This window comes from Geotrypetes seraphini, chromosome 14 (assembly GCF_902459505.1).
Source record: "Geotrypetes seraphini chromosome 14, aGeoSer1.1, whole genome shotgun sequence".
Classification (NCBI taxonomy): domain Eukaryota; kingdom Metazoa; phylum Chordata; class Amphibia; order Gymnophiona; family Dermophiidae; genus Geotrypetes; species Geotrypetes seraphini.
In genome coordinates, this window is record NC_047097.1 from 23,577,488 (window position 1) to 23,600,377 (window position 22,890).

General features: G+C 42.3%; 1 protein-coding gene across 1 annotated transcript; it reads left to right on the forward strand.

Moving 5' to 3' along the window:
• Positions 1-792: 792 nt before the first annotated feature.
• On the forward strand, positions 793-21,783 carry LOC117348532 (migration and invasion enhancer 1-like). The gene is made up of 4 exons (XM_033920772.1): positions 793-835; positions 17,083-17,169; positions 18,731-18,807; positions 21,512-21,783. Exons 1-4 carry the CDS (start codon positions 793-795, stop codon positions 21,593-21,595), a joined length of 291 nt encoding a protein of 96 aa, XP_033776663.1. The 3' UTR covers positions 21,596-21,783.
• The last annotated feature ends 1,107 nt before the right edge of the window (positions 21,784-22,890 follow it).

Here is a 22,890-nt window from a genome sequence, read left to right on the forward strand (position 1 = left end):
CTTGGATCATACACGTCCCGGGTGGGTGGGAGGGGAGTGGGGAGATACTTTTAATTTGAGTGCAATTGATGGATATGTGGAAAGGGGGGGATGATATATGTATTTCTCATAAAATATAATTTGATAGAATTAAGTGCTGTTAAAGTGTAAACTGTCTGTATATGTTGCACTTATTTTTGGCTTTAAAATGAATAAAGATATATATATATAAAAAGAAAGTAACAAGCTTCAGACCATTAGAAAATCAAAAATGCCAAAGAAGTTCTTTCTAAATTAATAATTACTGGTATTAGGCTTTTATACTTGAGTGGATTTTTTCTCATTCATAGGTTGATCGCTTCCATCATGTCTGAAAGAACAGCCTGCATAAAACCACATCATACAGGGGTTTGATCAGTTTTGTGCCTGTATGAAGCCACTCTAAGAATCAAGCCTTTTTAGTCTTCACTAAATAATAAGATGTGTCCCATAGTTATTTTCTTGCAATCTCTTTATAGGTTCAGTGCATTGCAGAGGTATAGTGCATGCTGGCCTCTTAAGGCTTTGGCTGCTCCTTCCCTCCCCTCCACCCCCTGCCACCCCACTAACAAGCTGTTCTGCTCTTCTGCTTTCTGAGCACAGAGTTACAATCTGTCCAGTCTCGCAACTGCACAGGAACCCCCTGCATCCAGGAAATTTCTAATAATATCAAATTAGCTGGGAAAGAACCTGAGATTCTGCTAATGACAACAATAAGTAGGTCTAGCACTCTTAGACCTCCCAAATCTAAAAAGTACAAAAGTGTGAAGAGACATGCCAGTCGAATATATACCTCATACCAAGAGCCACCTCAGAGGTAAGAAATGTTCTCATTTCATTTTTCTACAGTTCAAAACACATCTGGGAAACGAGTTTCGTTCACAGCTGCTCCAATTGATATTTGAAAGATGTTCGGAAAAGAATGGAAGCCTGTTGTATCTTTCTTTAAAGTTAGATTCATTCTAGACTCATCTGAATGCAGAATGAACGTGATTTCTACCGGAATGTTTTGGTTTTCTGGAAGAGTTCATAGCAAAGAGGTTGCATGTTTCTGGGACAGTTCTGAGTATGTATTTTTATAGATGGTGCTGCTACACTGCTGTCAAAGGGGCATTTGGTATTAGCAAAGAGTAGTACTGTAAATCATGAAATTCAGGACCATGGACAGTAACTTCTATTTCTTGGACTAAGGCAAGGCAGCCTATAAAAACAGTTTACTGAACTGAAAGCTACTGAATTTTATTTTTGGAAGACCTGAAGTGCAACAGTTTATCCAGAAAAAAAATCCAAGCAGCCTGAAAGGATCCTTGAAATTTCAAGGTGGGATTTTCCTAGGAACTCTCTGCCTTGTGTTAGATTCATCACTTTGCCTTGCTGTGAGATCTGGACATGAATACCGCACACTGTTGTTGCAAGCTGATTTATGGGCTATAATGGAATTAAACAGATTAATATAATAATAATAATAATAATACCTGGCTTCAAAATATGCTGTGCAAACACTGTGAAAATCATTTATTAAAATATATCTTGTTTATTCTAACTCTTCCATCTTCCTGAATTTCAGTAATTCGGTAATCTAGGTGCCAACATTCACACCTGCTCAAGAAAGCCTATAAGGTTTTCAAGGTTTTATTACAAATTGGATTGATCGCCTATCAACATTCTAGGCGATGTACAGTACAATTAAAATGAGGGGAACAAAAATTAAAATAATTAACAAGAACCGAGTCATGGACAAGACCGACAGACAAACAGGAAACAAGAGGACAGAGGGTGAAGAATACAATTAAGGTGGATGCAATCTCTACTACTTATGTAGTATTTTATAGATACATAGGTACCTATATGGGCAATTCTATCTAGGCACCTGTATTCATGCACCCTTTGCATGCATATCTCAAATACTAGCACTTATGCACATATGTGTATAGTTACTTAAGTGCTAGCATGATACCTAAGCACTATTTTGCAAAGCCCACTTAATTTACATAGCACATTAAGGTTGTCCAGCAAAACCTAAAGTTGGATATTGAGGATTTTCCCATGAATTTGATTCCCCAAGATTGTCAGTATCTTAAGATAAATAAACCATAAACTATACTAGCAGACAGTACATTTATAAACCATTTTTTGCTCCTAAAATGCTGATTTACACACATAAATGGGCTCTTATAAAATTAGCTACCGAAAAGATGATCTTTAATATGAGAGGAAAAGGGATCTCGGCAACCGCACAGACAATCCACAAAGGATCATCAAGTCTGTTATCAACAGGTTCCGTTGTCTTTCATTAATACAAAAAACCTCTCATTTAATTAAATGCCACAATGACATCTTCTGTTTTTCATTTATATTATTTTTTTACTTTATACTTATTTTGAATAGGTACATATCTAATTTTGGATCGAAATCGTGGTGCAAAAATAAATTCTGTGAAAATGCCACTTAGCTATATAGACGGAGATTTCCCCATTGCTAGGAGAACAAGATACAAGTTCCTCATATCCCCGATGGGGCCCTTTCCCTACTCGTGGTGGCTTTTTCAAGGATCAATAATAACAAGGGAAATTTTTAAGGTGGGAGATGTGCACACATTGTAAGTAGATGCGGCCGCTAAGCTTATCACGGCAAGGGATCTCCTTGCCACGTCTACAATCACAAAAGGAAAGTAAAACAGTTTCTTGACCATAGGTCTCTTTAGCTATAAATGACAATATTATTATTAAGACTTAGCCAAAAGGAAAGATTTATAAACTATAGAGAGCTTTACCTCATGCAAAATTGTCATTTCTTTAATAAGACATTAACTATTTTTTTCTGAGGCCCTCCAAGTACACTTCTCCTTCTGTCAGGGCCGGATTTAGATGAAAAAAGGCCCTAGGCTATTCCACTTATGAGGCCCTTTCACCTCCCATTTTTAAGTTTGTAAATTACATGAGAGATAATAAAATACATCATTACTGTGATATATATCAATATGTTAAATGAAACATGTTGTTATTGGTACTAACCTTTATAAAAAATGTGACACGGATAATAAATAAAAAAAAAGTCGAGAACACTTATTTGGACATTTATTCTCAGCACCATATATAGTACTTGTAACAATAACTAATCAAACATAACACACAACATTGCCCCTTCCTATGTCCATAGTGCCCCCAGTGCGTCCTTCCTCACCTCACCCCCCCTCCGATGCCCGCCTGCCTTCCATCCCCCTTCCACTGAAACCCCCCACACCGATGCCAGTCTGGGCCACCCTGTCCTGACAGATCCACGTTTTGCCTCTCTCCCCGCGGGGCTGGGCTTTGCCCAGTTGTTTCCGGACTGACATCTTTCCCTCCCCGATCCTCCTCCCAGGGCAAGAAAAAGAAAGGGAGAAGCCGAGTCAGCGCCCCGTTGCGGCCGGAGCCGGTTCCGATCCCGAAGCGTAGAATTTCTCCTTATTTTCGGTTCAGTGTTTTAGTGTTCACTGTTTTTAGAATAGTGTAATTTTAATTTTGCTAACAATTTGAATGTAGGCCCTTCTTGATTTAGGAAAATCCGGCCCTGCCTTCCATATTCGCAGTTTCAGCATTTGCTGTTTCGATTATTCACAGTTTTTAGCTTGCTGGCTCCTCCCCCAATTACATCAGCTTGCATAGAGATATCGCTGATTCCAAGCATTTACAGAGAAAATCGCTGATTTCCAGCACTTTGTTCACCGTGTTTTGCCTCTCCTTTAAGAAACAGGCCAGATCTCCCACCATGTTGTTCGCGGTTTCACCATATTCTCGGTGGTTTTTAATAGAAAACAGCAAATAACATATGAAAAAGTTATTCGCGGTTTTTCAGTATTTGCGGTTCTGTTAATAATCCCCTATCACAGCGAATACGGAGAGAGAAGTGTACCTACAAATCCAAAATGTGGCCCTGCAAAGGGTTTGAATTTGAGACCACTGATTCACAGGTAACACTTTTTAAGCAGTTCTTATGTTAATCAACAGAAAAAGGGAAGGAAGCTTTGGTCAGAGATGTTAACATAAGAACATAAGAACATAAGCAATGCCTCTGCTGGGTAAGACCTGAGGTCCATCGTGCCCAGCAGTTCGCTCACGTGGCTGCCCAACAGGTCCAGGACCTGTGCTGTAATCCTCTATCTATACCCCTCTATCCCCTTTTCCAGCAGGAAATTGTCCAATCCTTTCTTGAACCCCAGTACCATACTCTGCCCTACTAAGTCCTCTGGAAGCGCATTCCAGGTGTCCACCACACGTTGGGTAAAGAAGAACTTCCTAGCGTTCGTTTTGAATCTGTCCCCTTTCTACTTTTCCGAATGCCCTCTTGTTCTTTTATTTTTTTGAAAGTATGAAGAATCTGTCCCTCTCTACTCTCTCTATGCCCTTCATGATCTTGTAAGTCTCTATCATATCCCCTCTAAGTCTCTTCTTCTCCAGGGAAAAGAGACCCAGTTTCTCCAATCTCTCAGCGTATGAAAGGTTCTCCATCCCCTTTATCAGACGCTTCGCTCTCCTCTGAACCCTCTCGAGTAACGTACATTTGACGCCACTGACTGAAATTTTGACTGACTACAATCTAAAATTTTCTTCTTTTTTTTGCTGATGACATCCAGTTGGTGATTTTTATGAAGGACGATTTGGTGTGGTATTAGTTAATTGGTGATGTAAACATGATTTGATTTGGAATCTCTTCGGATCACCTGCAATGTTTTAGAGTGAATTCGCTTTGCTATACCTCCTTTCCCAATTATAAAGGTGGATTGCAATACTACTTGAACTGCAGATTGAATTCTATTTTTGCCCAATGTTAATTTGATGACCCGGTTGCTCTTGTTGTTTTAACTTGTGCACTTTTGGGCTTTTACTGTGTTAGTTTCTTTGGGCTTTTTTTACCACGCGCTAAACCGCCAGCCGCGCTAGACGCTACTGCCTCCCTTGAGGAGGTGGTAGTTTTAGGCCAGCGTGGGGGTTAACGGGTGATGAAACGTCACACGCGTTAACCCCGCTAGCGTGGCTTGATAAAAGAAGTCCTTTGTATCCTGTTTAGAGTTTTAGATAATGTGGGATAGAAATCTTTTAAATAAATAACGGAACGAAGCAGACACAGAGGGCTCCTTTTACTAAGGTGCGCTAGCGTTTTTAGCGCACGAAGCAGATTAGCGCGCGCTAACCCCACGCTACAACTAATTCCAGCTCAATGCGGCATTGTAGCACGCGCTATTCCGCGTGTTAAAGCCCTAACGCAGCTTAGCAAAAGGAGCCCATAGATCCTCTGTAGTTGTTCAGAAAAACGCAAGCCCTTGACAGTCCCATGGTACAGGATCAGCCATTGTCGCTACTAGATTAATAAGTCTAGGCTTTCATTGTGACAATTCATTGAGGTTTTCTTCTTAGATAAGCCCTGTGGTTTGCTCTTTGGTTATTTGGGGGCGGGGTCCATTTAAAAGTAATTTGTTAGCTAAAACCTTATCTTAAATTGCTTATTTTATGGTTTATTTGACTTTTTATGCCACCTTTTCTTGATAACATAGTAGATGACGGCAGATAAAGACCCGAATGGTCCATCCAGTCTGCCCAACCTGATTCAATTTAAATTTTTTAAAAAAATTTTTCTTCTTAGCTATTTCTGGGCAAGAATCCAAAGCTCTACCTGATACTTTGTTTGGGTTCCAACTGCCGAAATATCCATTAAAACCTACTCCAGCCCATCTACACCCTCCCAGCCATTGAAGCCCTCTCCAGCCCATCCTCCCCCAAACAGCCATATACAGATACAGACCGTGCAAGTCTGCCCAGTACTGGCCTTAGTTCAATACTTAATATTATTTTCTGATTCTAGATCCTCTGTGTTCATCCCACGCTTCTTTGAACTCCGTCAACATTTTCCTCTCCATCACCTCTCTCGGGAGCGCATTCCAGGCATCCACCACCCTCTCCGTAAAGTAGAATTTCCTAACATTGCTCTAGCAAAGCAGTTTTAAAAAATTTTTTTTAAATAAGGCAAAGAACGCTACTAAATGCAAGAGAGAGAGAGAGTGAAAAAGAAAACTAATACGTATCTTGTGACAGGGACACCCGGCTAACTGCTCCAGAGCCGGCTTGAACCCTGTCCGACCGAGCAGTTGGGTGTGTGACTTAACCGTACTGCCTAAGATTCAGTGCCTCCCATGCAGGCTTTAATTTGATAGATTTCACAAAACACCACACGGTCTTTGCAGGTGAAAAATCAAGATTTTCAGCTTTATTTTCAGGCTTGACTTAAAGCCACTTATTTTAACTTGTCAGGATTACAGTTCACTTTCCCTTCACGAGAGTAGCAATAGCAGAGCTCAAAAAAACTCTCAAAAGAACATTGCAGCTCATTCGCAAACAATAATTCAAAACAGTCATTTTCTTCCTGGGAGAAGGAGAGCTTTGGCTTCTCTGCTTCTCCTCTCCCCCGTGCTTGTGGCACAGAAAAAAAAACAAACCCAAGACAAAAATCATTTTCCTGCACTCCAAGCAGGGAAAAAGAAACCCAAACTTTAGTACTGGCTTCACCCAGAGGGCTAGGCCCTTGCTATTACAAGCAGCATCGGGCCTGGATGCCACTGGCCTGCACTGGGTAGGCTGAATCCCATTTCTTTCAACAACAAAAAAAAACCCGCCCGCCCAATCATTACGCAGGCTGTATTGCACAATACAGCCACTTCCTTGTTCTTCCTCAGGCAAAGTGAAAACAGAAGAATACCGTAGTCTCCTTTACACCTCTGGTCTCTCTCTTAAACACAGTCTCAAACATTAGAGAGAAGGCAAAAAAACCACGCAAAGGAAAAACTTCATATAATGTCCACAACAGCTTAAAGCTTCTAGCTTTGCTTTTAGAGTCCAGCTGAGCACATTTCAAACGCCTATACTCATGTGCCCAGGGCTCAGGTTTTAGCACAAAGAAAAATAAACACAGCAAACAAAGCAGCAAACTTTTCCCATTTTAGCTTTGAAACTTTGACCTGCAGTGCATGGCCAATTCTAGCTTTGGGAACTGACACAGGGATAGGACTATGATGCTTCAGATCTTGATTCCCTGTCACAATCTATATAAGTTTAATAAGTATAGCACAGGGTCTGTGTCTCCCAAAGGATCACCACTCCAGCAGCCTTTAAAGGCCTTTGTAAACAGGAAGGTTTTGAGCAATGCTCTAAATTTTGAAAACAACGGCTTGGTACGAAGGTCTAAGGCCGTAGAATTCCAAAGAAGGGGTTAAAGTGGTCAGTAGGCTAGATTACTGCAATTCATTATATCAAAGTCTGGCTAAACGTTTGCAGTTGATCCAAAATCACTGTAAAAAAAGACATTGGATCATGTGATCCTATTCTTATGGCATTGCAATAGCCTCTGATAATGGCAAAGATTTCCTTTAAGCAGTTCTGCTTTTATATGCATGCTCTTGTTTATCTTTCAGATAAACTGGAAAAATATGTTCCTTTTCATACGATCATGTAACGCTTTAATACCGACTTCTGCATTGGCTGCCAATGGAGGCACGTGTGAGGTTCAAGTTTGAATGTTTTTGCTTTAAGGTACTATTTGGATTAGCCCCTAAATATATAACTGATCTTTTCTCTTTCACAACCAACAGACATGAGAAGCTCACACTTGAATTTTGTTTCCCCTCCAGTTAGAGGATGTAAATTTAAAAGACATCATCAACATCTTTTCTCACATGAGGCAGCGTTATGGGGTAAAGACCTGGAACAACTGCTTATGCCTACTACTTATGGGGAATTTAGGAAACACCTAAAAACATATCTGTTCCTGAAATATTTAGGTAACTGACCTGTACAATCTTAGTCCATAATAACTGATCTCTAGAGCTGTTTAATCACTAGCTCTTAACTTTGTTAATTCTACTCAATCTGTAGCATCTTTTAATCATTGTAAACCACATAGAACTTCACGGTCCTGCGGTATATAAACTGTTATTATTATTATACGAGGAGGGTGCTGAAAAGTTCTCAGCACAACCGAGAAAAGAATGACGTGGATATGGTTCAATCAATGATCTGAAGCAATGTGCTAAATATAGAATTTTGTTTCTGCAAGTTGGCACTTAACAAAATAAGAAACTCTTTTCAGCTACAGTGGCAAAATGATGCTCAGAATTTAGGAAGTTGGTTTGTTGGGCTGAGAACTTTTCAGCACCCCTCATATGTAATAAACGTGAGCCAAGTTAAAACCACGGGCTTACACTGCAGGGAAGGGCAGCAGAGAGCAGGAGAGTCGGCAGAGCTTGCCTTCTTGCGCTTTTTGCACAAGGGAGATGTGTTTAAAATGTTTTATTTTAGTTTTGATGCTGGGATTTCAGGGCGGCAGAGAGCAGGACATTCGGCAAGGACGTGAGCGACTTGGTCCTCAGCAGTCGCTTCTTATTGGATCAGCCAGCCCAATCGGTGTTCCTTTTTCTATTTAGTGAATCGCTGTCTTCATATTTATGCATGTATTTCCCCTCGTTTGCATGGGTGGATCAGATCAGGTAGGGTCATACTGGACTTTAGTGCTTATAAATGGGGAAAGTGTTTCTGATGTTACAGTGGGTGATCATCTGGCATCCAGTGATCACTGCATGGTACGGTAGAGAGGGCTCATTCAAAAGCAAAGGTTCTAGACTTTAAAAAAAGACCTAACTTTGTTTGGATGGGGATTTACGTCAAGGTTGGGAAGCAATGGAACCCAGGATTTTCCCTGAGTTTTTGGAGGTGGGTCCCTGAAATGCAAGATAATAGTATATTTAAACCTTTGAACTGTTGGGGTTTTTTTTTTGGGGGGGTCTGCCCTTTTGGTTTGAGTTGGGCTGAAACCTCTGTTAGCGGAAGCAAGAAGCTGTTTCGTGGGGAGTTTTGTTTTTTCTTCTTTTCCCCTAAGAAAGGACTGAGAATTAAAGTTGAAGAAACCTGAGGGAAAGTCAGAAGTATTGAGGTTTCTCTGCCTGTCACTGTATGAAGTTTTCTTTTACTGGCTGTGAGGTGTTTTTTTTTCCTACTGCTCAGGTTCGCATCTCAGCCAGATGTGAGCTATTTTGAATGTGGGTCTGGGGAAGAAGTTTTGAGAGCCATAAAGTCAGACCAAGAAGATTGGCATTTATTTGGTTTTGTACTTGAATGCTAATGTGTAAACTTTTCTCTCAACTTGTGTAAGCCAGACCACATTCACCTCTTCACCAAGAAGGAAATGGGACAGCTTCTTTTTTGAAGTGCTTACCTATATGAAGCCATCACAGTGCCTGAATAAACTTTAGCGTCCACCTGCAGCGCAAGCAGTTACAAGCAGCTAAAACCCAGTGGTGAAGTTTATTATTTTTCATCTCTCTGCTTGTCCTTATATGATTTGCTGAAGTGTATAATACATTGCAAGTCTTTAAAGGAACTGTCCTAGCAGAATCTTATTATTTGAAAAGTATTTTTGATTTTTATGCAAACTGTGGTTTGTTTCTCTTTTGTGTTTGCCAATTGCCAGCCTGGCCATTCTGACCTAAGCCCAGTGAAGGGGCAAAATAAAAATTATTTATTTTTTTCACTGCCTGTTTTGTGTGGTGGCGATTTTTGGCTATTTCAGCCAGTATACCTAGGCCAGGTCATTCCTATAGGGTTACCCCAGTTCCAGGGGAGCACGCCAGGGTCCGAGTTTGGTCCCTGAACAGAGGCCTTGGGAGCGACAACCTTCTACTGTAGAGGTGTGACCTAAAGCCAAATAATAACTAACCAAAGTGTTCCTTGCCATGTTGTGATTAGGGTAGTCACTGGAGATAAAGGAGTCCCTGGCAAGTTTTGCTTTCAATACCTCCAGATGACCAAATAAAGGAACAGACTGACCTCATGTAGTGCATCCTGGGATACACCATGCAGAGGCAGGAGTAAATGGGTATCGTTCTTGCCTCTCCTTTAAGGTAGGCCAGGTGGTCACAAGGTGTGAGGGATATTTGGGGGGAGATTAGGGATTAGCCATCATGAATAGTTTTGGGTGGGTCCATTAGACACCAAAGATATTTGGGGGGGAGCAGGGGTGGGGGATTGGAGACTTGTGAGTCATCTTGAGGAGGTCAGGAATCAAAGGATCGGGAATCATCCCAGGGAGAGGGGAGATTGGCGGATCAGGAAGTTATCTCAGGGAGAGAGGAATTAGGGGATTTTTTGGGGTGTGTGTGGAGGTGACCTCTTGTATAGCAGTAGGCCTTTAAAAAGTCTCCTTTCCTGTCACATATGAGCCAATCACTGTTCATGCGCTGGCAAGATGGCAGATTTTTATTTTTTTGGCTCTGCAGCAGATGGCTGGCATACAACTGCTATAGGGTGTACCTTTTTTTTCTGACAGCCTACTATTTAATGTGGAAACAGTAAAAACAGTATGCAAAAAAATATGATCATGTCACCCCATTTTTATATAAAGCTCACTGGTTACCTATACAACACAGAATGACTTATAAAATTATTTTATTAACTTTTAAAACCAGAGAAAATCATCAGCCTGAATTCATTAGCTCTTACAACATTACAAGGTCTTTGCGACCTACAGTTCAAAACCTTCTTGTTATCCCACCTGTTTTACAAAGCCGCGCAGCAACAGCCCCGAAGCCCTTTCAATCTCTGTGGGCTTCAGGGCCATTACCGCGGCTTTGTAACACAGGGCCCTTAGTCTAGCGATTTTCCACTCTTTTCATTCCATTTTTATTCGACAGAATGGAAAGAGTGGAAAATCACTGGACTAAGGGCCGGATGCACATAAATCGTCATTAAGTTCCTGTGGGTCACAGTGGGGCCGATTAATTGTCCAATTTGAAAACAGCAACCAATGTTCAAACAACTTCATATGCAAATGAGTTTCGCGGAGGTCTGCTGTAATCTCACCTGATCAGTCATTGGAGAAAGCAACTGACACATACAGAGCTGACAAGGGAAGCCCCAAATAGCTGAGCGGCAGGGGAAACCCTGAAGCATACTCCTGCTGCTCAGCGGTTGGGGCAGGAAGAGTAGCTTTTTGTTTTGTTTTTAAATGGGAATGAACACATGAACAACATCTGTGCCCATTAAAAAAAAAGTTGTAATGGGATCCTTTCCCCAATGACAGCCCACACCTCCAAACTTAAAAAAAAAAAAAAAAAATCTGCATGAAGTAAGTCCACTCCTTGCTGCCTTGGCCACCAGGACCCCTCACACTCCCGACCCCCCTCCCACACACACACACCTTTAAATTGTAGATAGACAGGAGGGATGGCCACTCCCTCCAGCTGCCCCCATGAACTCCCAACACTCCCAAACCCCGGCACCCCTGTACCTTTCAGAAGAAAATCTGGCAGGAGGGTTGCCCCCTCCCTTCTGCCACTGGGGTGAACCTTTGAACCGCTGACACCCCCTGAACCCCTGACACCTTACAACTCTGTACTTTCAGAAGGAAATCTGTCAGAATGGATGCCTACTCCCTCCTGCCAGCAGGCCTGCCTCTTCAAAATGGCAGGCCTTCCTCTTCCCGGTGCATCCTGGGATGTACTAGGAGTGGCTTAAGGCTATTATTGGCCCTTAGAACACGCCTTAGGCACCTGGGTCAATCAGAGCCTTAGGCCCCACTCAATACATCCTAAGATGTACCAGGAAGGAGAAGGCACACAATTTTGAAGAGACAGGCCTGTCGGCAGGAGGAACTGGACATCCGTCCTGCTGGATTTTCTTCTGAAAGGTACAGGGTTGTGTGTGGAGGGGGGGTTGTCAGGGGTTTGGGGGTGTCAGAGTTCATAGGAGGCCCCAGCAGCAGGAGGGAGTGGGCATCCCTCCTGCCAGATTTTCTTCTGAAAGGTATGGAGTTGGGGTTTTGGGAGGGTGTCAGGGATTTGAAGGAGGGGCCTGGCAGCAGGAGGGAGTGGGCATCCCTCCTGCCTATCTTCAGCTTAAAGGTGGGTGGGGGTCTGGGTGGCTGAGGCAGGAGGGAGTGGACTTTCCTCCTGCCAATTTTTTTTAAATTCAGGGATGTGGGCTGTTGTCAGGGGAAGGGTCCCGGTGTGACTTTTGGGTTTTGTTTTTTTTAAATGGACACAGATGTGTGTGTGTAACACACGCACATCTGTACCCATTAAAAAAAACCCCAACAAAAGAACAACCTACTTTTCCTGCCCTGAACAGCTGAGAGACTGCTCCAGGGCTTCCCCTGCCGGCTTTGCGCATGTGTCAGTCGCATTCTCCAATGACTGATCAGGTGGGATTACTGTGGATTTCTGTGAAACTCATTTGCATGCAAAGTTGTTTGAACATCAATCGCTGTTTTCAAATTGGACAATTACTCTGCCCCACAGCGACCAAATGAGTTTTATTGACAATTTTTGTGCATCTCGCAGTAAAAAGAGATAAAAGGAAGGAAAATAACTTAATTTGCTACCTAATACCTGTCTTGAAGAAGGTTTTGCCTTGAAAACTTGTCAAAAAACATATCCTATTACATGTGCTCTTAGAATTCACTGGGTGGGAAAGAGACTTTGTTGTGGGGGGGGGGGGGAGTTCAGAGGGTTTCTGTGACTTTGTACACAACAATACTGTTTCGATTTGTTTGATGGTTTGTAAAATGCTTTATTGAAAACTTTAATAAAAACAGATTGTACCATTTAAAAAAATGATATCACCTTATTTTCCCCTCTTTTGTTTTATTTCTAAACACACATTCCGGTATAGAACAGGAAAAACTGCCAGTTGTAAATCACAGTCCAGTGCAATCCAGAACGGGCTGTTTGTTTCTACAAATATCTCCAGCCGTGTGTGCATGGGCGGGAGATCATCTGCTGCCCTTGGGTAAAGCAGCAGCCAATAGGAAGCTGTGGCAGGTATCCTAAGGAAGGCGGTGACAGCATTAACTTTCCAGAATGACTTGCTCAACCACCCAGAGATAAATTTTGCTGCTGTCACGCAAGAGGATTAGAATGACTGCAACAGCGCAAGGAGTGAGAGCCCTGGAGGAAGAGGAAGAAAAAAGCACAGCGATGGGGGTGATGAAAATACACGTGGAGTACTGGTAAGACCTAGAGAATGTCTCCATCCCAATCTGCGCTGCTTTCAATGGAAGTAAAAACCTCCTTTTCTAGAGCCATAGAGTAACCCTAAGCCGAGGGTACCCAAGGGGACAGGGCTGGGATGGGGACAGAGCATGCGGGGATGGGAACAGGGACAGCACCCGTGGGGACAGGAGCAAACTTTGTCCCCATGTCATTCTCAAAAACCTGAGACTAGTATCAATATGTATGAACTTAACACATCTTAAACAATTGGCAACTGAATTCAGTGGTTTAAAAAAAAACCCACAGAAGCTGCTTTTATATTTCAATGAACTACTTTTAAATGATATCATTTGTGTCTTGTCCATGGGCATAGCTAGGATCCGAGCCAGGGGGGTGCAAGCAATCTTAGACTGAGAGAACAACACTGGGATTGGACTCGAGCTTAAATATATGAGTGTAAACTAAGTAAACAGATTTGTTCAGGGTTGGATGATACGATAAACAGGCTATTGAAAAAATGTTTTAATCTTAAACTTACACGACAACAATCGTAGTCATCACAAAAAAACATCAGAATAAAGGCTACCTTCCATTCCTCACTTAGCCCCCTACTCCTTAGGTGAGACTTGAACACTCAACCTCCTGTTATTAACCCAGCACTTATCCCTTGAGCCAGCCTGATTTTCACAGGCAAAGCTTTTCGTAACTTCTATTTCTCCATCTCTGAGCTCAAATCCTAGTAGTTGATACAAAAAGCATCAGAATAAAGGCTACCCTATGTCCTACTCCTTAGCTGAGACTTGAACCCTCTCCCTCCTATTACTAACCCAGCACTCATCCCTTGAGCCAGCCAAGATTTCACATCAATAGCTTTTCGAAACTTCTATTTCTCCATCTCTGAATTCAAATCCTAGTAATTGACTCAAAAAGCATCAGAATAGAGGGTACCCTCCTCTCCTAGGTCCTACTCCTTAACTGAGACTTGAACCCTCAACCTTCTGTTATTAACCCAGCACTTAACCCCCTGAGTCAGCCAGGTTTTTACAGCAAAAACTTTTCGGAACTTCTATTTCTCCATCTCTGAGCTCAAATCTTAGTCGTTGACACAAAATGTATCAGAATAGAGGCTACCCTCCTCTCCTCACTTAGGTCCTACTCCTTAGCTGAGATTTCAACCCTCAGCCTCCTGTTATTAAGCAAGCACTCAACCCTTGAGCCAGCTGGGATTTCACATCAAGAGCTTTTCGGAACTTCTATTTCTCCATCTCTGAGCTGAAATCCTAGTAATTGATACAAAAAATATCAGAATAAAGGGTACCCTCCTCACCCCTACTCCTTAGCTTATGTAACTGCTCTGGCCCCTCCTACTAAGGTAGACTAGAACCTACAACCTTAAATTAAACAACTGACAGATAAAAATTAGAACTAGAAAAGGCATTAATGTGAAAATAAGTCCAAAGAGTATCTATATAAAAAACAGGAATTTAAAAATAACTAGTTACATAATTTAAAATGAACAATATCCAAAACAATATTCATTCAAATTGAATTTTCAGATTAAAATCCTGCTTTAACTAAAACCTGGAAAAATAACTGTTGCAGGTGTCCAGGTCTCGCTGTGTCTGGGTGACCCAGACTACTGCAACAATCATGATGCCAGCCAGGGAAGCCTAAGAGAACTGGAATTAATAGTTCATCTGCTTAAGATGACAGAGTACCAAGGAGACCCCCTCCGCCCCCCCCCAAAAAAAAAACAAAAACCCCAGACCTGTATGAGGAGTAGTATGTCATGCTCTTTGGTTGACAGCTAGGATTTATCCTTGCAGAGATCAGTGGGCACATACGAGTCAAATGCTCTTTTTCTGCTGTCATCTACTGTGTTGCCAACAAAGTCATAGCAATGGCAAATTGGAATTTATTTATTTCATTTCGTTCTCCCAAAGAGCTCAGAACCTCAATCCTGGACCCATGCCCATCCACTACACTTCTAGCTACCAACGAATCCTTCCTAACTCCATCATACCTCTAATTAACGAGTCCCTACAATCAGGCATAATACCACAGAGCTGGAAATCTGCTGTAGTAAGACCACTCCTTAAAAAACCCCACCATGGACCCGGACAATCCAAGCAGCTATAGACCAGTCTCAAATCTCCCATTTGTCTCAAAAATACTAGAAAAGATAGTACTCAACTACGAGACTTCATGGATACAAACACCACCCTCTCCAACTTCCAATCAGGATTCAGGAAGCACCACAGCACAGAATGACTGCTGGAAAATCCTTGATGAGGGAAAAGATGCACTGTTGGTCCTACTAGACCTGAGCGCAGCCTTCAGTGCTGTTGATCACTCCTCCTACCCAGACTACACTCGATCGGAATCCATTATGTTGCACTGGCATGGTTCTCATTCTTGAACGAAAGGTCTCAGAAAGTACTACTGGAACCATTCTTATCAGAACTAAAACCTCTCTGCTATGGAGTGCCCCAGGGTGTATTACTATCCCCAACCTATATGTCAAACCAGTACTCAAGATCGCAGAAAATACCAAATCAAAATCCACTCGTATGCAGACAACATACAGCTTTACCTCCCCCTAGGTCAACACCAAGATGCACAAATAAAAATACTTCACTGCTACCTAACAGAAATAAAAAACTGGATGAGTGCAAATAAACTTCAGCTCAATGCATCAAAAACAGAACTTCTCTGGATATACAAGGTCACTTGCGCCTACCCCCGCCAATCTCTTTCTTGGGGAAATGACACCCTCACAGCCAAAGACAACATCTGCAGCCTAGAAGTGATTCTCGACTCAAACCTGTCTCTCTCAGACCATGTATCAAAAATAGTGTCTTCATCCTTCTATTACCTCCGCCAACTAAAGTGCACCCGTGCCTATTTTTTTCAGAAAGCAATTTTGCTCAGCTGCTATATGCGTTTGTATTATCCCGCCTAGATTACTGCAACGCTCTACTAGTGGGCCTACCAGCAAAAACATTCTCCCGTCTCCAAAGGGTGCAAAATGCTGCAATCCGACTCCTAAAAAACCTGGGCTTCCGCAACCACGTCACCCCTGCACTAACTTCCATGCATTGGCTGCCTATCCAAAAACGATGCGCCTTCAAAGCCTTGGTGTTAGTCTTCAAGACTTTCCACAAGATGACACCAAACTACATAGCATCAAAACTACAAATTTATGTCCCTAACTGATCACTGAGATCTCAAACAGAAAAATGGCTGATCCTGCCATCTGGCCGCTCGCTCACGTCTGAGACAGCCTGAAGACGCTCTTATTCCCATTATATACCCAGATTATGGCACATCATCCCCCCCATCCATTAGATCACTAGACAATTTTTGGAACTTCAGGAAAGCCGTGAAAACCTTTCTCTTTACAAATCCAGCTCCTTAACAACCCGGACGGATGGATCTCAAGGGCACCGCCTAAAACACCAAACGACATCTCTAAACTCGCGGGCCACTGCAAATATAACCTGAATTACCACCACATTCTCCAACAACAAAGATACACCCACCTGCTAGATAAGCTAAGTCTGTATTTTTTAAGTGTGTATGTTTGTCTTCACTGTAAATGTTGTAATCTAAACTCCCTTGTCTATACTGTAAACGCTGTAAAGTCTGTATTTCTCACTAAATTTGGCCTACCCATACTATGAATGTACTCTTGTAACCCATTCTGGGCTCTTTTGGGAGGACGGGCTAAATAAATGACTAAGAACATAAGAATTGCTGCTGCTGGGTCAGACCAGTGTCCATCGTGCCCAGCAGTCCGCTCACGCGGCGGCCCCCAGGTCAAAGACCAGTGCCCTATTTAAGTCTAGCCTTACTTGTGTACGTTCCAGTTTAGCAGGAACTTGTCCAACTTTGGCTTGAATCCCTGAAGAGTGTTTTCCCCTATAACAGACTTAATACGAGTTAATAGGTTATGTATTCAGTTAATAGGTTACAATTTGTTATAGTTACAGTTAAACAAGTTAAACCCTAAAACTCACTGTCATTTTTCTTTTTTTGCAGTGCTGGATGAGGTTATGAAAGCCGTTATTGGGAACTTGCTGAACAAATCAAACAGCATGTTCCTGATGCGGTGGTTTCTGGAGAAAAAGGCAGGAACGGTAAGGGTGGAAAATTCAAGGAATCATAGTATCCAGAAAGGCAATGTGGTACTGTCATGTTTTGCTCTTTTACATTCCTGTGTACTACAAGTTAATAGACTTTTCCCAGAATTCCATTTTAGAATTGTTGGAGTAGTGATGTCATTGCTGCTCAGTCACTACTCCAACAATTCTAAAATGGCCAATCAGGGTCTTCCTTAGACTCCTCCCTAAGGAAGTCCCTGATTGGCTGAGATGCCCCAGGCCCCTCCCAAGGGGGGAGCTCGAGGCGCGTCAGCCAATCAAGGCCTCACATGATACACCGGGACGTGGCCTAAGGCTGGTATTACGTCACGGTCCAGCAGAGCAACAGAAGCAGAAGGACTTTGCGCTTCCTCCTGCTCCCGAAGATCAGATCACTGGAGGCCTAAGGAGCAGGAGGGACTGGGCACCCCTCCTGCTCCCAATGTTTTGAAAGGTACGGGGAGGGGGATGGGTCTGGCCGGGAACCCTTAGGTGGCAGGAAGGCATCGGCATCCCTCCTGTCATTTGTTTTTGGGGATGGGGGAAGTAGTAGAGATGGCAGGAGAGAGTGGGAACCCTCCTGCCATAATTTTAAAAGCGGCGTCGGAATTTTTGGTTCAGGGAGGGAGAGGGAAGGGGCACTTGTCGGGAGAGGGAAAGGGGTAATTTTTTTAAAATCAAGCTGATATTTTGCATGTGCAAAACACACAAAATATCTGCCCGATAAAAAAATATATATATTTTTAAGCCAGCACAAGCCCTGACAGCAGTGACAGGAGGCTGCTTCTCCTGTCACTACTGCCAGAGCTCTAGCAATCCGTGCAGTCGGTTGGGGGCGTGCCTTCGATTGCCCCCATTTGCATGCAAATGGTTGTTGAATCGGTCGACCTGCCTCCAATCGTCCACGGATCAGACACGGATCGGAAGGTTAGTGAATCTAGCCCCAAGTCTGTAAGCATGTGCATAGATTAGAATATATGCTAATCTAAGTGCATATGCGGACATCTACACTTGCTCCAGAATCAAATGTAATGTGTCTTCAGTGTAGATGTGATTTATGCTGTGTACACTAGTGTTTTTTTAAAACATATGAGGGGCCGCTGAAAAGTTCTCAGCCCAACCAAGAAGACAACATTGTGGAGCCATGAAACTTACAAGTTATTCCATACTTTTCTTTTCTTTTTTTTTTTTTAAATTCTTTATTAATTTTTATCACTAACAAAAAGTGCAACACAACGTTCACATCAGTAATAATAAAAAAAGCACTTAAATACAATCAGTATTAGTACAACAATTCCATACTTTTCTTGACACTTTTCTTTTCATTTCATATCACTGAAGCAAAAAGAGTCCAGAAAAGTGCAAAATAGCTTGTTTCATGGCTCCACGTCATTCTCTTCTTGGTTGGGCTGAGAACTTTTCAACGGCCCCTCGTATGCATCTGTATAAAACACCTTCCTGCCTACTTAAATTAGGCACCTGTTATAAAATTGCTCTCATGTCCAGTTCTGTCTAATGTCATTTAAAATGTGCCATTTTTTTTCTCTCTCTCTCTCAGGAAGTTTTGAAGTGAAGGTGAATGAGAAGCTGATATTCTCTAAGCTTGAGTGTTGTGGTTTCCCATATTCAGAAGATGTAAGTATGCAGCATTTTTTTTACAGCACTGGGCATCCGAATGAAGATGAACATCAGTGGCAATATAAGAGTAAAAGATAATTCATTTTCTGTGAGAAGGTCCTAAATTATCTAGACAGCAGAATAATAGAAACCTAGCGGGATCTGTAGTAGTGTTCTATTGCATAGGAGCCAGCTCTGTGGGTGCTTGAGCATCCCCAATATTGAGCAGACTCTGATTTTGCCCAGGGAGAAGTTCATTCCATTAGGTTTAGCACCGCCATTTTGAAAAGTAATTACTAATCACTTATATAGCGCTGAAAGGTGTAAGCAGCGCTGCACATTTTGACATTTATAGACGGTCCCTGCTCGGAAGAGGGACAGACAGACATGACATATAGGGTTGGGGATGCAGAACCCAAGGTGAGAGAAGTTAGGAGTCAAAAGCACTCTTGAAGAGGTGGGCTTTTAACACAACCAGAGATGGAGCCCACTATAGGGATTTGGGTAGCAAGGGTACAAGGGACGGAGTCTGGAGTTGGCAGCCGAAGAGAAGGGCACAGACAGGAGGGACTTACCAGCTGAATGGCGCTCATGGAGTGGGGGGGAGGCTATGGGGGGGAACATAGGGGAGATAAGTGAAGAGAGATAGTGAGGGGCAGCTGAGTGAGTGCGTTCGTAGGTCAGTAAGAGAAGTTTGAATTGTATTCGGAAACGGATGGGAAGCCAATGAAGTGACTTTAGGAGAGGGGTAAAAGGAGTATAGCGGCTCTTCTGGAATATTAGTTGTGCAGCCAAATTCTGGATGGATTGGAGGGGAGTGAGATGGCTAAGCGGAACTCTGAGGCGCTATCTCATGTGCCAGATGAGGGCCAGATTCTCCCAGCTTACCTGCCTATAGTGGCACCTGAGGGATTCCAGATCCCGGTGGATGCCGAAGCGCCTGAAAGACACAAGTTGCTGGAGAATATGATCAGCTGTCGGGCCTTCTTGGCTTCACATACGTGACTGTTACTTGTAACATGCTGTGCAATGCTCCACATATGTCCTGACATTAATTATGACAGACTGCTTGCTGGGAGGTTGGAGGGAGCTATTGGGGGCTGACATCATTGGGGCCCCTCATATTGGGAGGCCATTGGTGTAATGTGGGCCCTCTGACAGCGCCTGAGGCTCTAAGGAGCTCAGCCTGCCTGTGTTTAGGGCTTAGATAGTAGAGACCATAGTAGTGGATGACACTCACCTCTGGAAGATGCGCTGGATAAATCTCCAGACCCTCAGGAAGACACGGGAGGGGAGGGGGGCTCCATTGATGAAACTCAAAGAGGCACAGCTCCACAAGAGCCTCCATCTACCATAGGGAATAATTGGGCTCCCTTCTTTCCCCATCACACCCTTTTTCACTTATACAGTCACTTACACACTTCCTCACTCTCTCACTCACACACTCTGGGGGTCACTTTCTCTCTCTTTTCATACCCTTTCTCACTGCACATCTCTCACTCTCACAATCTCTCTATCACTCTTACACTAGCACTCTCAGTCTCTCTCACCGTCACTCTCACTCTCTCAGACTCTTATTTTCCACAACTCTTCTCACTACAGAACTAACTCTCCTCTCTACACCCACAAAGAATTCTCATTCCACATGCAAGGCTATATATGCATATATAGGACCTCAAGAACATCCTGTTACTACCATGTAATGTTCTGACATCATTGGAGACATTTCAGAGGGACTTCTACTTGGGACATCTTGCAAGCTGAATGATCAAAACTTATGAGACGTCTAACTTAGAGGTTTTAGGGGTTGTATTATCAATACTCTTGAACGTCCAGGAGAATGTGCTTTGTAAATGTCTATTTAGTTCATTTTCGAATTGTTCTGTCTTCCTGAACTACATACTCCCTTATTTTCATGGGAAATTCGAATCTGTTTAGTATAGTTATCCACAAAGAAGAAAAGAAAACTCCTAAACTAGCCCCCCGTTATGTTCTATGGAAGCGTTAGCATTTAGCGTGCGTTAATATTTAGCCTTAGTAAAAGAGGGGGTAAGTCAGCATTATTTCTTTTGTGGCTCTTGTAAATTCAGAAATTGCTCTAATTGTATGGGATCCCCCCAAATACATTCATTTTCTTGACATTTTAAGACATACTTACAGGGAAATGTCAATAACACGTGGCTTCTAAAGCTAATACTCAAGATTTCAGAAGAAGAAATGCTTTTCTTTTAAGTTGAATAGCTTTGGCCAGAACCAGAAATATTACTACTATCCCCACCTCCTTTTACTAAACCGCGATAGCGGTTATTAGCGCAGGGAGCCTAGAGTTCCTATGAGCGTCAGGAGCAGCACGGGGCATTCAGCACTAATAACCGCTATCATGGTTTAGTAAAAGGAAGGGAGGGGAGGAATATCACCACAAAATTTTGTATTCTTGTTCTTAAATTATGTTTTCATAATCAAAACCTTATCCAATTTATTTTTAGTGGATCTGTGAGCTACATATAAGGGTCTTTTTACTAAGACGTGTTAACCGATTTAGCGCGCCTTAGTAAAAAGACCCCATAGTTTTGGATATCACATAAGTTTTCCTCCAGTTTAGACATGTTTTTGCATTGGGTCGTTTGAAATGAGCACGAAGACGATGATGGCAAAAGGGATGCACCAAATTCTCTTCTTGTGATTCTGATGGACTAATGGCAATTGTCTTCATTTCTTTTAGATCATAGAGGCGATTGAGAAAATGCAGGCTGGAGAGGATGCAGGGAAGATACTCAGGACGCACAAGATGTGCGTGATTGTATAGAATGAGTCCCAGAAGTTTAACAGCTCACAGGCCCATTAGATTCCAGATGGGGAAGGAGTTCTTTGAATGACTGATTTTCTTCAAAATTAAGATGAAATCACGAGATAAACAAGAACCTATTCTCTGGGAATGTAGTGGGCACGTATGCTTCTCAATGAACAGATATAAAACATGAAATGGTTCACGTATCTCTCTCTCTCTCTGTTTCTCAGACTGGTTATTTGTATCGGAGTTTCTCTCTGCTGTAGTTAGACGCGGCTGTTTGGGTTATTTCGTGAACAGTGCTAGATCTGTCCATATTCTCCCGGGGAATTCATTTCTAGATGTTTCAAAGGAGGTGCTTAGAGAAATTCACAGGAGAATAGAATTCTCAGAAACTAAGCTTTGCATCATGTAATACAGAGCACAAAGAGTATCATTAGCCTTTTCCTATCCTCTAGAGGACACTCTGTAAACTCTAGGTATTTATAAGCATTTACTGTATGTTACATCCACACCTGAACACCAGTGAGTCAATATTCAAAAGCACTTACACGGTCGGCACTGGGTGATAACCATATAAATGCTTTTCTTTTTCTTTTTTTAAATCTTTATTAGGTTTTCAAAGCCAACAAAAAGTGCAATACAATATACATGCAAATATTAATAATCAAATAAGCACTTATAATCAATCAGTATCCATACAAAAATTAAAAAAAAAACCCTCCCAACCAACATTTTCATCAGGGAATAAAACCACACAAAAGATATACTCCCCTTCCTCCCCTCCCCCCGGATGCAAATGGTTACTTGTAATTGGGATCGCCTTAGTTTTACATTTTGGTGGGCGAATTTATGATTAAGTTATAAGTATGAGAAGATGAATGCGGACATGCTGGGGCATACTAAGATATTCAAGTTAGTTTGGGGCCCATTGACGTCTTTTGTGGAGTCGTTATAGTTGTCTTTTATCTTTATTTCTGTTAATATAAATGCTTTTCTTTTTAAAAAAATGTTCTTACCAGTAATTTGTCACGTTTGTGAGGCAAATTCTATAAGATGTGCCTAAAGTTAAGTGCTGTTGAATATTGTGGACCTAATGAGATCTGAATGAATCACTTGCTTATCTTTATGAAGTGGCCTGGTCTTTTAATACTGACCCTCAAAAGCCCATCCCAAGCAGGAGGTGAGGATACAAAGTTTACATTACCCAATAAAGAGCCAGTGTCAACATGTTACCAACTGCAGGGTCAATGTACAGCAGAATGGCATGATTCTTTCTGACCTTGGCACATCATTGTTTATTCACCTTCACT